The 17,141-nt window shown below is 44.3% G+C and overlaps 1 protein-coding gene across 2 annotated transcripts in view; it reads right to left on the reverse strand.

Moving 5' to 3' along the window:
• Positions 1-14,033, reverse strand: part of CDK7 (cyclin dependent kinase 7) — a 32,096-nt gene extending 18,063 nt beyond the window's left edge. Inside the window, exons 1-6 of one of the 2 annotated variants that reach the window (XM_056112666.1) lie at positions 13,909-14,033; positions 13,538-13,597; positions 9,618-9,651; positions 5,816-5,883; positions 4,931-4,999; positions 1,894-2,004 (exon numbers count right to left, since the gene is read on the reverse strand). In XM_056112666.1, coding sequence (XP_055968641.1) covers positions 1,894-2,004; positions 4,931-4,999; positions 5,816-5,883; positions 9,618-9,651; positions 13,538-13,597; positions 13,909-13,974 — 408 coding nt within the window. In that variant the 5' untranslated portion in view covers positions 13,975-14,033. Of the gene's footprint in view, positions 1-1,893; positions 2,005-4,930; positions 5,000-5,815; positions 5,884-9,617; positions 9,652-13,537; positions 13,598-13,908 lie in introns of those variants that run through there. The other variant, XM_056112667.1, reaches the window with a different exon arrangement.
• Positions 14,034-17,141: the final 3,108 nt, after the last annotated feature.

The following is a 17,141-nucleotide window of genomic DNA, read 5'->3' on the forward strand; positions in this document are numbered from 1 at the left end:
AATTTACTAAAGTGCATATATAGTGCTGTTATTACCATATACAAAAAAACACATTTTTTGAGTGTTTATGAGGAGCCATTCAAAGGCTGGGGGGGGGGGGGGAGAGGAAAAGGCACTTGAGGCCACACCCAACTGCACTCAAGACTCACTCTTTTTTTTTTTTTTGCTTTTTGGGTCACACCCAGCGATGCTCAGGGGTTACTCCTGGCTCTGCACTCAGGAATTACTCCTGGCGGTACTTTGGGGACCATATGGGATGCTGGGAACGAACGTGGGTCCGCCATGTGCAAGGCAAACACCCTACCCGCTGTGCTACCACTCTGGCCCCATCAGGACTCACTCCTGACTCTGTGCTCAAGGACCATATCGGGTGTTGGGGAAAAACCTGAGCCAGACAGGTGCAAGGGAAGTACCTTAACTGTTGTACTATACATCTCGGGCTCTTTTAGAAACATCTTGAGGGCAGGAATTTTGCCACACCCAGCTGTGCTCAGAGGTCACTCCTGGCAGTGTGCTCAGGTGTCCATATGCAGTAGGGGGATGCACATGCAGAGGTTAGCTGCATGCATGAGAAGAGCCTTAAGCCCTGTACCTCCTCCGGTCCCAGAACAATGGTCTAAAGCCAAAGGATCTAGGTTCTGGCACTGTCACTTATTAACTACTGATCCTGAAAATAACATATAATCCTGGTCTGGTCACTTAGCAACTTCATCAATTAAAAAAAAAAAAAACAGCCAGAAGAATTGGGTCTCTTTCATTTCTGAAGTTCAAAAAATAGGGACCTTAAGGAATAACTCATTAGCGTAGACCAGCTGCCCTGCAAGTATATGGTCACAAGCTCAAAACCCCAGTACAGTCACCTACACTGAGCCTGACCTGGCAGCTCTGCTCTGTGATCTCTGGCACCATAAGCAATTTCCAGCTGTACTGCAGGCATGTGTGTGTAAACACCACCCAGGTGTACAATGCCCAGTAAGCAGTGCCACTCAAATATTCATTCCCCAACTCAAGAGTGTCACCCTTACGTGCCTGGGTATAAGCATGACAGCCAAAGGAGTGCTACTGGTGCAAATGGTGGTGTAGTAACAGTGTCTGCTCAGAGCAAAAACACTAACAGTGCCAGGTAAGAGTGTTTGCATTGCATTAAGCAGACCCAGGTTTAATTCCCACTCTGTATGAGCTCCCGCAGGAGTGATCCCTGAGTGCAGAGCCAAGAATAAGCCCTGAGCACTGTGGGTATGGCCCCCAAACCATAATAAAGATTTTTTTTAACTAAGCACTACCCACCAAAAAAAATTAATAATATTGTAAACAACATAGCCATAATAAGAAAAATAGAGGTGGCTAGAGAGATAGTACAACAAGTAAGGCACTTGTCTTGCACACAACCCACCCACGTTCTATCCCAGGAACACTGCCAAGAAAAACTTCTGAGTGCAGAGCCAGTATGAAGCCCTGTGTACAGCCGGTTGTGACCCAGAAACAAAATAAAAAACAGAAGGTCAGGCCCAGTGAGCATCTGAGCCAACTGCTTCAGCATTGCACTCCAATGTGCAGCCCCTGGCACACACCAGGAGGGAGGGGCATCACAGTCAGGCGTGTGGGCGACCCTTCATCATCGCAGTATCATCATCAACAATGAAGGGAAGATGAATGGGAATAGGGAATTTATTTTTAATAAAAGGGTTAACAAGTTTTTAGTGTTCTCACAAGCACCACTGGGTGAACTGAGCAGATATAGAGGAAGAAGTTGGGACAAATAGTCCAGCTCTATCTTTGTATGGTCAATTCACAGACACAGACCAGTTATGAACAAAATTGGTTACATAAAACATGTGTATGAAACATCTGAAAAACTTGTCCACACCAGTAAGACTGAGTTCAAAATCTTACCCTGTGTAGGATCCAATGTTGATGTAAATACTCCAACCCTTGGAGAGTCATCAGCATGTAGGCTTTGATGTGTGATGGTGTCAGCACAAGACTATTATCCTTTATAATCACCTACAAAGCAGGTATATAATACAACCATACTTCATTATTTCAAATAAAGCCCAGCATATAAAATCATTTGTTGACATAAAATGAGTTCATTCACACAGGAGACTCTCAAGAGAGGGTGCCTTAAGTTTCCTTAGAAGCAATGTCAGAATTTCTAATTACGTTATCTTTGGCTGGCTGTGGGGGGTGGGAAAGGCAGCGCTTTATCTTCTCACTTTTTGCTTTTAGGCATGAATGTAGCAAACCATCTGTTGTTTGTGCTTGCCCCAGGACATAAGACTGTTCAGATAATAGGGCTGAGCACTCATTCCTTTGGGAACCTACCTGTTTCCAGCTTGGTGCATATAGCTAAAACAGGACTGATCATTACTTACGGCCTCCAGAGGCCGATCCATTACCCAGCCATCACAGTGCAGTTTGCTGGTCAAGAGACAGATTCAGGGATGTGTATGATGCAAGCCAAATCAGTCAACCAAGTACCTGTGCTAGTGTCCATGGGAATGAAGCTAGATTCCAAGCAGATAAAGCATTTTCTTTCCTCCAGGATTATTTAACTCTAAGGATATGAGCTAGAGGTACCTGAATACAGGCCCAAAACAAAGGCAATGAATAAAATAGAACTGAGTTAAAACAGAGAGTTCTGATGGCATTATTTGTGACTTGCAATTAACATTAGTTAATTCCTAAACCAGCTTTTTGAGCTATAAATTTATTTCTCTTGGTATAAGCCAAGATTTAGATAAAATGCACCCCTTTTAGTTATATAACTACTACCATAATAAAAATAAAATTCAATGAACTCTTAAAAATTTCTTTAGACCCCCTCTGTACTCAATCCTTCCCTCCATTACCAACACTGACAATAACTGATCTCTAATGTCTCTTTAGTTTTTAAGGTGAGGCTCTCCAGAAGTGCTCAGGAGCACAGAGGCCACTCCCAGTATTGCTGCATGGGCTGATGGTTCAATGTTGAGGCCTGGTGATGACATTGCCTGGGTGAACAGTGCTGGGGGTCCCCAGGGCCATCACATCCATACCCAGCGCTACTCAAGGGTTATGTGACACTCAAGATCAAATTTTGGACCTCCACATGCAAGGCATAAGCTTGAGTCCATTTTTGATCTCCAGACTATCATGTAAGTGAATCATCTAATACACAGTCTTCTGAGCCTGATTTTCTCATCATCTGCTGCATATTTCAGTTTTTTGAAGGAAGGTTTTGGGGTCACATTTAGTGGTGCTCAGGCTTATCACTGACTCAGGGCTCGCAGAACATTCCTGGCAGGGCTTGGAACCATATGGGGTACAGGGCAAGGAACCTATTCAGCCGCATACAAAGCCATTTACCTGCTGAACTTTTGTCTCCAGCTCCAGCAGTGATTCTTATTTTTGGGGGTTTCGGGCCAGGCCCATCAGCGGTCAGGGTTTATTCCTGGCTCTGAGTTCAGGGATCAGTCCTGGAAGGGCTCAGGAGACCATATGGGGTGCTGGGGATCAAGCCCCAGCCAGCTGTGTGCAAAGTCACCCACTTTACTATCTCTCCAGCCTGTTCTAGTGGTATTGTTTAAAATTTCTAAACACCATTCTATAATATTCTCCGGCCCTCTCGGAGAGCCCAGTAAGCTACCGAGAGTATCTTGCCAGCACAGCAAAGCCTGGCAAGCTACCCGTGATGTATTCCATATGCCAAACACAGTAAAACAAGTCTCACAATGGAGAGCGTTACTGGGCCCACTGGAGCAAACCGATGAACAATGGGGAAGACAGTGCTACAGTGCTACTTACTTTGTTTATACTATTGTTACATCAAGGATAACTTGAGTTGTTTTCTGTTTTGAGCAATTATGAATAAAATTAAACATCCATACCATCTGATTTCAGCAGAGACATATTTGTTTCTCTCGGATAAATACCTAGATTGGTATTACTAGCTCGTAAATTGAATGTACATTTAACTACGCAAGAAACTGCAATACATCCTGAACTGAACACCCTGATCCTATCTGATCTATAAACAGGACTGGGTCTGGTTAGAAGATGGCTTGGGAATACCAGTGCTCCAGGATTCGGGGTTAGAGATATAGCAGAGTGAGTAAAGTGCCTGCCTTGGACAAAATGGTCCCCAACCCTAAGAACAGATGGTTTTGGCTTTTTAAAGAACAGCATTTTTTTTTTTTTATGTTTTTGCTTTTGTTTTTGTGATCACACCCGGAGTGCTCAGAACTTAATCCTGCATCGGAGCTCTGGGATTACAACTGGCAGAGATGAGGAGCCATGCAGAATACCAGGGATTAAACCCAGGTCTGCTGCATACAAGGGAAGTACCCTACCCACTTCATTATAGCTCTAGTCCCTAAAACAGCATTTTCAAAATGTTGAAATTCTGTAACAATTTGCACAAACTAAATCCTCAAATACTCCTCTAAAAATGAAGGCAGTAAGGAATAGAAAAGTTGGCATTCACAAATGCTAATGAAATCCATTTGCACTGGAATACAGCTAATGACTGGGCTAAGAGGGAAAGTCAACTCGCAGAGCACATGTCTAGCAAGTGCAAGGCCTCAAGTTCTATCTGGGAACTATTTCTCATGAAAGAACTCAGGAGAATCTTGACTTGAAATTACATCTAGATTTCAACACAATTAAGCATTCTTCTGACTAGCAGTATTTTCAGAAGTGTAAAATAAATGTACTTTTTTTTGGGGGGGGTTTGACTTTTTGGGTCACACCTGGTGATGCACAGGGGTTACTCCTGGCTCTGCACTCAGGAATTACTCCTGGCGGTGCTTTGGGGACCATATGGGATGCTGGGAATTGAACCCGGGTTGGCCGCGTGGAAGGCAAATCCCCTACTCGCTGTGCTATTGCTCCAGCCCCTAAATGTACTCTTCTGATAAACAACAAATTCTCTTAAGAATTTTAATCTTACCTCTAGATCAGTTTCCATAAAATCAAAGACTAAACTAATATTAGATTTATGTCCAAAAGCATCCAAGAGCTGCAAAACACAATTTATAATATCACAATATGGTTCTATATTGAATATAAGACAGTACCAAGCCAACTGACATTATTTAAAAAAAAAAAAACTTAAACTAGCACTTAGAGACTTAATTCCATGTAATGTTTAAATAATTTTATTGCATATGATATTTATTTGCTAGAAATCAGTACTCTGAGACACGAAATGATTAAACTTTACTATTTCTTAAAAATCACTAAAAATTTCTTTCCTCAAATTTCAGCAGCTATATTAAAATAGAATTAAAGAAAACTTTCATCTCCAATTCAGAAAAATGCCCCAAATTGGTGTTTAAGAAATCCTCTAAATATAGCAACAGTAATTATCTCTCATTAAGTGAGTACATTCGCCATGCAGGCACTATTTCAGGTACTTTACACGAACTCCCAACCACCCCATAAGAAAGGAAATGTGGCAAAGTAAAGGAAATGTACTTAATGTCTTACATATGATAAGAACTTCCAAGGCTTCACAATCTAATAAAACTAACCTGCATGCCAAATTTTATTTGCTCAACCAGACTTCACTATTTTTTAAATACAGTGTCTCCTGCAAAATTTAGAAGATATGTTCTATCCTGAAAACACTGTTTCTGAGTCACACTTTCTGGTTTTACTCCCTGCGGCAACACACCAGAGACCTTACCTAGGTTACAAACATGGTGCTCCACAGAATCATTTCTGAGGTACATTATTCTGCTAAACTTTTACCTTTCCTACAAGGCTCACCTAGGAGCCTTCAGTCAGTGATGGCAAGGTTCCAAGCCCCAGAAACAACTTAGGTCATACTCACACCAATTATATTTGGATGACTTAGCTCCTGTAATAATTTTATCTCTCTTAAGGCTGTTCTATTTATACCTGCATAAAAAGACAAAGTCAGAAGTGAAAAATAATTCTAAAGATTGCGTCTTTCTTAAAAAAAATTGAGGTTGAAGAGATAGTATGGCAGATAGGAAACTTGCCTTACATGCAGCTGACCTAAGTTTGATCCCCAGCATCCCATATGGCTTCCCAGGCACTGCCAGGAATAATTTCCGAGTGCAGAGCCAGGAGTAATCCCTGAGCATTACTGGGTATTGTCCAAAAAGAAGGGAAAAAAGAAAAGAAAAATAATGGGGACTATTTTGGCAATTTTTGTAAAATATGTTCTTCTGTTACATTTATTTTTCAGCTTAACACAAACGATGACAAAAGATAAAGTACTTATTTTATGGCATAACATCTAAAGACTGTTGAAATGGCATGTACAAGTATATAGTGCGCAATAGCTAAGTTAATAATAATTTCCCTTCTCAAGACCAGGCGAGAAGCAAGCAGGCCAGCAGTTAAATTATACTTTTGATTTTTCATTCTTTCATTCCTTTGTTTTGGGCCACACCCGACGATGCTTAGGGGTTGCTCCTGGCTCGGCACTCAGGAATTACTCCTGGCAGTGCTCGGGAGGACCATATGGGACACCAGGAACTGAATCTAGCCTGGGTTGGCCTTGTGCAAGGCAAGGTCAAACAAATATATAAATATTCATTTACAATAAATATGTAAGTAATAAACAAAATGTAATATAAAACAAATGTGTGAATAATTATGCAAATAAACATGTGAATAATAATTCCCTTCTCTTGCCAAGTAAATATTAATGGCAGAACCTTTGTGCTAATAGCAAAACAGTGATAAGATAGTATATCTTTTCCAATGTAGAGGAAAATATATAAAATTAGGGGCAGACCAATATAGTACAGTAAGTAGGATGCTTGCTTTGCACAAAGCCAACCCAGGCTAGATTCAATTCCTGGCATCCCATGTGGTCCTCCCAAGCACTACCAGGAGTAATTTCTGAGTGCAGAGTCAGGAGCAACTCCTAAGCATCGCTGGGTGTGGCCCCAAACAAACCGACAAAGGAATAAAAGAATGCAAAATCAAAAGTATGATCTAAATGCTGGACCGCTTGCTGCTCTACCATTCCAGGGAAAGCTTGCCTCTGGCTGATAATCACTGGGCCTGTTCCCTAAACCTCCTGGGTCCCAACAGGCTCCATACCTGACCAATGCCATATTAAGGCCCATTCACAGATCAACAAATTCATGGTGCTCACAGTTATTTTTTCTGTCATTCTGTGAGGACAGACAGAGAAGACAGGAGAGCAAGCTCTAGCTTAATCACTTGGAGGGGTTTACTACAAAGACTCGCCCCCAGCATAGCAAGAACACTAGAAAACCAATGGGGAAAATCCATAGAAACCTATCAAGTTCAAGGAGCGAAGAGTATGACCGAAGACATAAACAACCACAGTAAATCCTCAGGCAGTGTCTCTAGTGACACTATGATGAGGATGTTCAATGAGTTCAAAGAAACAATAGCAGAGGTAGTCGGCAATGCACAAGAAGTCTGAGTGTCGATGAAAAATCTACTATAATCAGAAATGACAGTAATGAAGAACATGGTAGATAATATGAAAAATGGTCATCAGAAGCTCTGAACAGCAGAACAGCAGAAACTGAGCAAAAGCTCAAGGAGCTCCAAGACGAGGAGGAGGAAACTCCTAGGAAACAGAAGGTGGAAAGTAGTCTGAAAAGAAATGAACAGAATTTCCAGAACCAAAGAACTATGGCAGAGTTTAAGAGAAACAATATAAGAATTATCCTAGTCCTTAAAGAACAGGAAAGCAAATGTTACAAAGAAACAATAAAGAACTCATTAATAAGAATTTCCCAGGGGCTGGAGCAATAGCACAGCAGGTAGGGCGTTTGCCTTGAACATGCCTGACCCGGGTTAGATTCCCAGCATCCCATATGGTCCACCGAGCACTGCCAGGAGTAATTCCTGAGTGCAGAGCCAGGGGTAACTCCTGAGCATCGCCGGGTGAGACCCCAAAAACAAAAACAAAAACAAAAAAAAAGAATTTCCCAGAGTTGAGGACTACAGGTACTGAGATCCAAAAGGCCCACAGGGTCCCAGTAAAAACATATCCAATTAGGAAAACTCCCAAAATATATTAATACTCAAAATGACAAAATACAAAGACAGAGGCTGAATACTGACTGCAGCAAGATCAAAAAAAGGACTTATATATAAAGGAAAGTCCAAAAGATATAGAGCAGATTTATCAAATGAGACTCTACAATCCAAAAGAACATGAAAGGATATAGTACAAAAACTCAATGAAATGAACACCTCACCTTATCCAGTTAGATTATTATTCAGATTTGAAAGAACTATAGAGAGCTTCATGAACAGGCAACAGCTTAGGGAATTCATAGCCTTGAAACCAGTTTTGCAAGAAGTGTTAAAAGAGCTTCTTTAAAAGAAGAAACTTGGGGTTGGAGTGATAGTACAGTGGGTAGGGCCTTGCACGTGGCCAATCTGGGTTCGATTCCTAGCATCCCATATGGTCCCTCGAGCACCGCCAGGAGTAATTCCTGAGTGCAAAGCCAGGAGTAACTCCTGAGCATCGCCGGGTGTGACCCACAAAGCAATAAATAAATAAATACATAAATAAATGAAGAAACTTTCCATCATTTAGCACTGAGCATGGCACTCAATAATGGTGCATATGGCTGTACTCTACTAGATTAACAAACAGGAATACATCATCATAAAGTAACTTTTCTTGATTTTCTACTAATTCTATCTGCCATTACTTTATTTTTTTATTGGACCAAGAAATATGAAATAAATTTATTATATGCCTGCCAAGGGGGTAGGCTGAGGGGTGGGATGGAACATTGGGATAGGAGGGAAAGAAACACTGGTGGAAGAAAAAAAAATATGATTTAACACATAGGTGATGGATCCTTTTTACAGATTTTTTTTCCCCTTTAAACTGAACAGAACCTAGCACTCTAGCAAACAAGTTTTGAAAACAGAACAAATAACTCTTTTCCAACAGGAAAAGGGATGTAGAGGTGGACTAGATGAACGCTGGACAATGGGGGAGGGTCTGAGAAACTTGGTGGTTTGCACAAAGCCTATACATCAAAAGCAAAAACATTAACAGGAAAGACAGGAGAGAAGGGAGGGAAGGGAAGGGGATTTTCTCCATACACCTTTGGGGTGTTTTTCTGCTGGGGAACTGGGTTGGGCCACATCCATGGTGCTCCGCACTTATCCTGGCTTTGCACTTAGAGACTACTCCTGGTGGTGCTCAGGGAGAGCAAATGGAGTGCCGGACTGAACCCAGTTTCACTGCATGCAAAGCAAGCATCCTACTCACTGTATTATTGTTCTGTCCCCCACTTTTTGTATTTTTTCCATGTATCTTTCATAGTAAGCCTTGTGTACTTCAAAAAAGAGTATATCCTGAATTGTTAAAGTAACCAGAAGTTCGGAAAAAGATGAAACAATGACTTGTACTACCGCCTGAAACAGTAATGAAGAGCACAAGACAAGTCACTCCTTACCTGCTGCTGTCCATTTACTGAGGGGACTTCAGAGTACCTTGAAAACCCAAACAGAAGAAATAACAACTATCCTGTCTCCATCCTAAGAATATCTTCAGACTTTCGTGACCCCACAGAAACTCTAACACTAGTATTAGTTCCATTAGAATTAGAATGAGAACCGTTCTGTTTTGTTAGAGTATACGAAGAACTTACCATCTTTAGCTTCTGACCTATGTCCAAGTTTGATCTAGTAAAGGGAAAAAAAGCAGAGTATTATTATAATATGCTGAATATTTAAATCATAAACACTGCAAAAAAGTCATAGTGAAAATATGTAACAACTCACACACACAAAATTAGTAGGTATCAAGGGAGTGGAAATCGTAAGACAAAATTAACAATATAAAAGCAAACTCTGTCATTTCTTGTCTGTTAAGTCTCTTACTTACACATATAATGGAGTTCAGAAAATAAGTGTTCTTTATTTTTGGAAGAGTAAATGTGAAATATCTGAGGGCAGTTTGCCCTAAAGGAAAACAAAATAATAATAATAAAAAAAACCACGATGAAGTACAGGGGTTAAGGCCATAGGTGTATGACCCAACAACACAAAAATGGGGGCCAGAACGACAGTACGGCAGGTAGGGTTTGATCCCTAGTATCCTACATGGTCCCCTGAGCACTGACAGGAGCAACTCCTGAGTGCAGAGCCAGGAGCACTGTCAGATATGATAATAAACAAAACAAAACAAAAAACCCACAAAAATGTGTGAATTTTTGCTTTTGTTCTGGAGCCACATCCGAAGGAGAGGGTGCTACCCAGAAGAAGGATCAGGGACAAAGCAACAGGAGTCTGGCTTTAGATTCCCCACCCAGAAGGCCAAGGGGACAACCAGAAGCTAAAGCAGCAAAGATGAGGTAGACGCACGAACCCTCACGGCAGTGTTTGGTGGGGGAGCCTAGGTTTGGAGGCCTGAAAGCTAGTCGCTTCTTCTACTTACTTGCCAAATATTTGTTCCCAAACAAAATCAAAACAAACTCAGACACCCAGCAGTGCTAGGACTTACTCCTGGCTCTGTGCTCAGAGATCACTCCAAACAGGGTTCAGGGGACAGTATGTAATGCCAGAGATCAAACCTGGAGTCAAGCATGTGCAAGGCAAGTGCTTTACCCACTGTACTATCTGCCTGGCCTCTATTCAAAATGCTTTATGCATCACTGGGTGTGGCCCCAAAACAAAGACAAAAGAAGACAGAACAAATGAAATCATCTGGGAATTAGAAGGAATTTCAAATGCTCAACAGACAGATGTTTAGTGTGGCTAGAATACAATGAAACTGACAGAATCAAACAGATAAATTTCTAGTCTGCAAAGGCACTGGCGTTGTGGAGATTCAATCAATTCTGTTAGAAGTAGTTGTCATCATCTGCCACCAGTTTTCTTAGACAACAATTACCACAACTTCCAGAGCTTTGCCGGAGACTTAGCTATGTGGCCTTTTGGCCAGCGTGTACAATTTCTATTATTGAAGCAGTCACTGTGTCTCCAGGAGCTGCAGCTTCTCTGTAAGCTTGCTGTGGCAGAATAAAGAAAGAAGGCACATACACATTTCTACAGAAATTCCATGAGAGATTTTGAAGAGATGAATCTCTCAAAGAGCGCAGTAACTGGGGGACATAAAGTGTTTCTTTAGGTTAACTCTCAGGAAAGTTTAGTCACTAGCCTTTACTCCTAAGCGACAATGGTACTCTGGGTCACAAAACAATTTCCCTTGATAAATAATTAATAAATGTCCCAGGGAGGACAAAGACTAGATTTAGAAAAGGAGAGTCCAGGATTTTAGAAGGGGCTATCCCTATATCAGCTGGAACCCAGGACATGAGAGAAGTCAGGAAAAAGTAAATACAAAAAGGGCAGGAAGAACTGCAGAATGGAAAAGAGGAAACCAAGAGAGTTCAGTGAAGCAGGGGGCCATGCTTCAAAAAAGAAGCTGACTTTTTGAAGGATGGGAGATATGTGCTGAAAGTGGATAAAGGACCAAACATGATGGCCTCTCACTATCTGTATTGCAAACCATAATGCCCAAAAGGAGAGGGTAAGAGAGAAATTGTCTGCCAGAGGCAGGGGGAGGGTTGTTGGTGGGGAGAGGTTGATACTGGGGACACTGGTGGTGAAAAATGTGCATTGGTGGAGGGATGGGCGTTCAATCACTGTATGATGATGGAGGAGGGGGAGGGGGAGGGGCAGTGGGAGGGGGTGAGGAGGAGGAGGAGGAGGAGGAGGAGCAGGAGCAGGAGCAGCAGCAGCAGCTGAGAAGAGCCAGCTAGAGCCATCATACAGAGGGGAGGGCATTTTCCTTGCACTGGCCAACCAGAGTTTGGTCCCTGGTACCCTATATGGTCCCCTGAGGACTGCCAGACGTGATTCCTGAGTGCAGAACCAGGAGTGACCCCTAAAGAGTTGAGATTCTTAAAGAGCAACAGATTCAAAGTAGAAACAAAAGCCACTCAGGTGGGGCTGGAGCAATAGTACAGTGGGTGAAATGCTTGCTCTGCACAACTCCCTCCTAGATTCAATCCCCAAAACCCCATATGGTCCCTGGACCCCCGACAAAGAATGTAGAGCCAGAGTGTAGAACCAGGAGTAAACCCTGAGCACAACTGAGTGTGACTCCCCCCCACGCCTCTTTTCCCCTCCTCCCCCCAATAAGAACGACTAAAGTGAGGTCATCTACCCCAGCAACAGGCCCTGAGATCTGAAATTTAACAGCTTTTCCTTTAGGGCAGGATCACTTATGTCAGTGGTTAAGGGTACAGCAGTACAGTGGATAGGGCATTTGCCTTGCACAAGGCCTTCGCGGTTCCATATCCCCCCATTCTATAAATCCTATATGGTCCCTCCACACCACCATGACTAATTCCTGAGCGCAGGGCAGGAATAACTCCTGAGCATGGCTGGGTATGGCCCAAATGCCACCCCCCCCCCATATGTATGTGTATGAAAACTTACTTTGGACAACCTGGCAGGCTACCAAATGTAACCAGCCCCCAGAGCAGAGTCTGGCAAACTCCCCGTGGTGTACCCAACACGCCAAATACCAGTAACAATGATGGGTCTCATTCTCCTAACCCTGAAAGAGCCTTGAATATGGCACTTTTTAAAATCTCAGGGCTAGGGGCCTGGAGCAATAGCACAGCGGGTAGGGCGTCTGCCTTGCACACGGCCGACCCGGGTTCGATTCCCAGCATCCTATATGATCCCCTGAGCTACTGCAAGGAGTAATTCCTGAGTGCAGAGCCAGGAGTAACCCCTGTGCATTGCCAGGTGTGACCCAAAAAGCCAAAAATAAAAAATTTTTAAAAAAAAGAAAAAAATAAATTCTCAGGGCTAGGGTGAAGGAGACATTACTGGTGCCTGTTTGAGGCAATCGATGAACAACAGGCTGATCGTGATCGTATGAAAATGGGCTGGAGCGACAGCACGACGGGTAGGGCGTTTGCCTTGTGCGCAGCCGACCCCGGTTTGATTCCTCCCTCCCTCCCTGAGAGGCCAGCAAGCTACGGAGAGTATCCTGCTGGCACGGCAGAGCCTGGCAAGCTCCCCGTGGTATACCGGATGTGCCAAAAATGGTAACAAGTCTCACAATGGAGACGTTACTGTTGCCGCTGGATTTTGATGAGCAACGAGAGGATGTGCTACAGTGCCACGTGTATGAAAACGGGCAATGACCTCAAGCCCCGCTTTAACGGTGGCATCCTGCCATATCACCTTAGCCAGAAAAAAGGGAGCCAGAAACTCACTGCCCAGGGCTGTTCTGAGCTGGGCCGACCTGGGAGTCGCTTGGAGTGGCAAGCACAAAAGCCACTGCGGGGGCTGTTGGAGGTGACAGAAGCGTTTCCCCGGCGATTTTTCTGTGCACAGAAAATCGCGCCTCTGCGATAGGGGCCGGCACCGGTGGCTGCGGACCCCCAACCCGTGGGCACCCACTTGCCCCCACGGCTCCCGGCTGCGAGGCAGGACGGCCGGCCTCGTCGTCACTTCCTCCTCCAACAAGCGACCTCGAGAGTCCGTCCCGGAGGCCGCGTCCAGGAGCTCGTGCGGGCGCAGGGCTCCGGGGAACCGCCTCACTCACTTTCTTGATGGCGACAATCTGGTTGGTGTTCTTGTCTCTGGCCTTGTAAACCGTGGCGAACTAGAGAAGAGGGGAAAAATATATATATATATTATATATATTAAAGCTTTCTTAACGTTAAGTTTGCGGGTCCGGCCTCCCCCCACCCCGTTGGCCATTCTGTCCTTCCCGATCTGGGGGAAGCCACGAAGCCAGGGGGCGCGGGGGACGCGCTGACGCAGCCACGCCGCGGCCCGGCGCTCCTTCCCGCAGGCCACGGCCCGGGGGGCGACAGGGGCCTCCTCGCCGCGGACGTGAGCAGCCGGCCGGCCCCGAGGCGCCCCCCAAGCCAAAGCCGGCCCGCGGCCCCCCGCCCCGCCTCGGCGCCTCACCTGTCCCTCCCCGAGGAAGTCCAGTTTCTCATAGCGCTTGGCTCGCGACTTCACGTCCACAGCCATGGGGGACGCGACGCCGGGCTCCAGTGGCGACGGGCGAGCTCGCGGAGCAGCAGGAATTTAAAGCCACCCAGTCCCGGCCCCCAACAGCCACTTCCGGCGTGCGGGCTGCGGGGCGGAGCTTAGAGACGCCTCACTTCCGGAACGGGCGGGGCTAAGGCGGAAAGCGTCCGGCCCGGGGCGGGCCCCGCGGACGCCCAGAGAGCGTGCTGGTTGGCTCTCCGCGGCGGACCCGCCCCGCCACGTGACTTCCGGTCCCGGGCCGCGGCGGAGTGTTTCTTGGCGATAACTGGCTTTGTCGCTCCACCGCTGTGTTGACTTCAGTGTCTTCCGCGGTTACCTGCTATTTCGCATGCGATGCTCTTAAGTTAGCGGGAATTCCACATCTGTGTGCGAATGAGGAAAGCTTGGCCTTTGTCGCTGACCTCCCTTTCCGGTTCTTGGGCGTCCTGTCGCCATGGTTACTGCTGGCCGTGTAGTCCCGCAGGCTCCTTACCTAGATCGACCTTAAATTATTCAGGGCTACAAAAGTAGAGAAGGAGTATGAGGGAAATTGTCTGCCATAAAGGCGGGGGAGGGGTGGGATAGGCTAGGGGTGTTACTGGGAATATTGGTGAAAACTGCACTGGTGGAGGGATGGGTTTTTGATCACTGTATGACAAACTCTATCATGAAAGCTTTGTAGTAAAACAAAGTTATGCAGGGCTAGTCAAGAAGCCTTCTTACTCCAGTGCCTATAGGAAGACGTTATCCAGGGAAACATCCTAGTTACAGGCTTCGGTTGGGACTCAGTGGTAAAGCACTTGAATGTGTTAGATCATGGGTTCAATCAATCCCATACAGCAAAACAAATCAATCGGGAGCTGGAGTTGGAATGTATCCTGGTATCCCGTATGGTCCCTGTGGCCTACAGCACAGAGCCAGGAGTAAGCCCTGAGCACTGCTGGGTGTGTCCCTTAAACAACCTAGTCAACTGAATGATTTTATACTATGGCACAGACTTTCAGTCATCAGTTTTCTACTCTGTAAAATGGAAATAATAGATGATATTGGTAATTGAGACCCATCATTGTTACTGGTGTTTGGCATATTGGGTACGCCACGGGGAGTTTGCCAGACTCTGCCGTGTGATGGGTCTCATTCTCCTAAAGAGCCTTGAATATAATCTCAGGGCTAGGATGAAGGAGACGTTACTGGGGCCTGCTCGAGGCAATCGACGAATAACAGGATGATTTGTGATTTTGTGATTGGTAATTATGAGGATTAAAAAAGTTTAGATATCTATGTTAATTTAATGGACTTAATTTATTATAATAAACTCGTGTTCATTTATCAGACGTAATTTATTACAATAAACTAAAAAATAAAAACCAATTTATCGGTGAATGTACATTGGGTTCTTACTATGTGTTAAACTCTGTTGTAGGTTCTGAGCAATAAGCAAGAACGAAAGACAAAAGAGCTGCCTCTGTCAGAGTCAACCCAGATAGATGGCCTTCTCAGAATGGGGGTCCCAGATTCACCTTTCTGCCTGAAGGTCTAAGAGCCCCACCCCATACCTGAAATCCTCATACACAGAAACAGCCCAGTTCCACTATTGAACCCCTGGTAACTGGAAAGAGGGCTCAAAGGATTAAAGCATATGCTCTGCATGCTGGATCCTGGGTGTGATCCCTGGCACCCACATGGTCCAGGCATCCTTAAGTATAGTTGCCACTCAAAAAAATTTTTTTTAGTCTTACTTGCTGGAGAGGTAATTCAAGAACAAGCCCATGCTTTGCATATATTAATCCCAGGAATGAAACACCCCTGCCCCAAGCACGGAGCAAGGAGTGGTTTCACGGCACTCCCACAGTAACTCTAAAACAGAAAAAACACTGCCTGTTATAAAAGGTTATATTTTAGACTTAGAGGCAAGGAAAAGCTGAAAGGTCAGGAGCCAAAGAGACAGCCCAAGGGGCTGAGCACATGCTTTGCACTGCAGGACATTTGGGTTTGATCCCAAACTATAGTTTCCTCCTACCCCCCCACCTCCCATTCACCACAATGCTGGAAGTTAAAAACATTGCAGCAGTAAAGTGGTTGTACATCTGACAAGATTCGAAACACTACTGTGACTTCAGTCTGCGTCTGAAGAGCCACCATCTAAATCTACTATCCCCAAACTCCTTCCTTTCAAAGCACTGGTTCTTTGAATAAATTAAGAACTTAAAAATAAAGTGTCCATGTGGTAAATTTGCTGATGTATATATATTGGTTGTGGGAGTAGAATTAATGATAATGCTAGGCAGTAATAATTACAAGGTACTGAGCTAGAGTACTTGAAGTGTCTTAAGAACCCTGATATTAATAGGTCTTCTAAAGGCAACAAAATACCAAGGTTCATAATGTAAAGGCTACATCCTTGCACTGGATCTAGACTACTGTATTTATTTGTATACTTGATCACTTGACTTCCCATTAATCATAGATTTGCTCGAGCTGGCGCCAGTAATGTCTTCATTCGTCCCTGTCGCGTGCGAGTGTAGCCCAATGGCATCTGTTCGCTCTGGGAACATGAAGAGCCTCAAACCGATCGTTCATGATCTTCACGAAGAAGTCTGACCATCTGGTAGGTGGGTGGCCACGCGGTCTTTTGTATACTGGCACCACCTATCTGTAGTCACTAGATATATCATTTCCACAAATTATTTTACCTTTCTTTTCCTATACCCTGTCTGTAATAAAGATCGATTTGTAAGGTAGCTGCCTGGCTAAAATGATTACACATTTCAAAAGCCCTGAGAATTTATTAGTCATTTTAGAGCTAGTATATTGGAAACTTCCAGAGTTTGTTTGATAAGTACTTGGCTCTTTATAAAACTGGTGCGTAAGCAGATGTCTCATATGTTGCAGAAAATACTTCATCTTTACACCTTCTGACAGTCATCTAAATGCCGTGCAGCGTCTGCATAGCTTAACAGTTTACACAGCCCTATCACACATCTGTAACACCCAGTTCCCAAGATGACCCCACAAATTTTTGCACTTAAATACGCTTATGTAATCTCCCTCCAAATATAAAGGTTGTACTGTGTGACCAGCGGATATATACAAATATTTGTGTGATTCTGAGGCTAACTCACAAAAGTGCTGCTACGTTTGCCTTGGGCACTAGGGTCATCTGCTCA

This window comes from Sorex fumeus, unplaced genomic scaffold, assembly GCF_029834395.1.
Source record: "Sorex fumeus unplaced genomic scaffold, SorFum_2.1 ptg000018l, whole genome shotgun sequence".
Classification (NCBI taxonomy): domain Eukaryota; kingdom Metazoa; phylum Chordata; class Mammalia; order Eulipotyphla; family Soricidae; genus Sorex; species Sorex fumeus.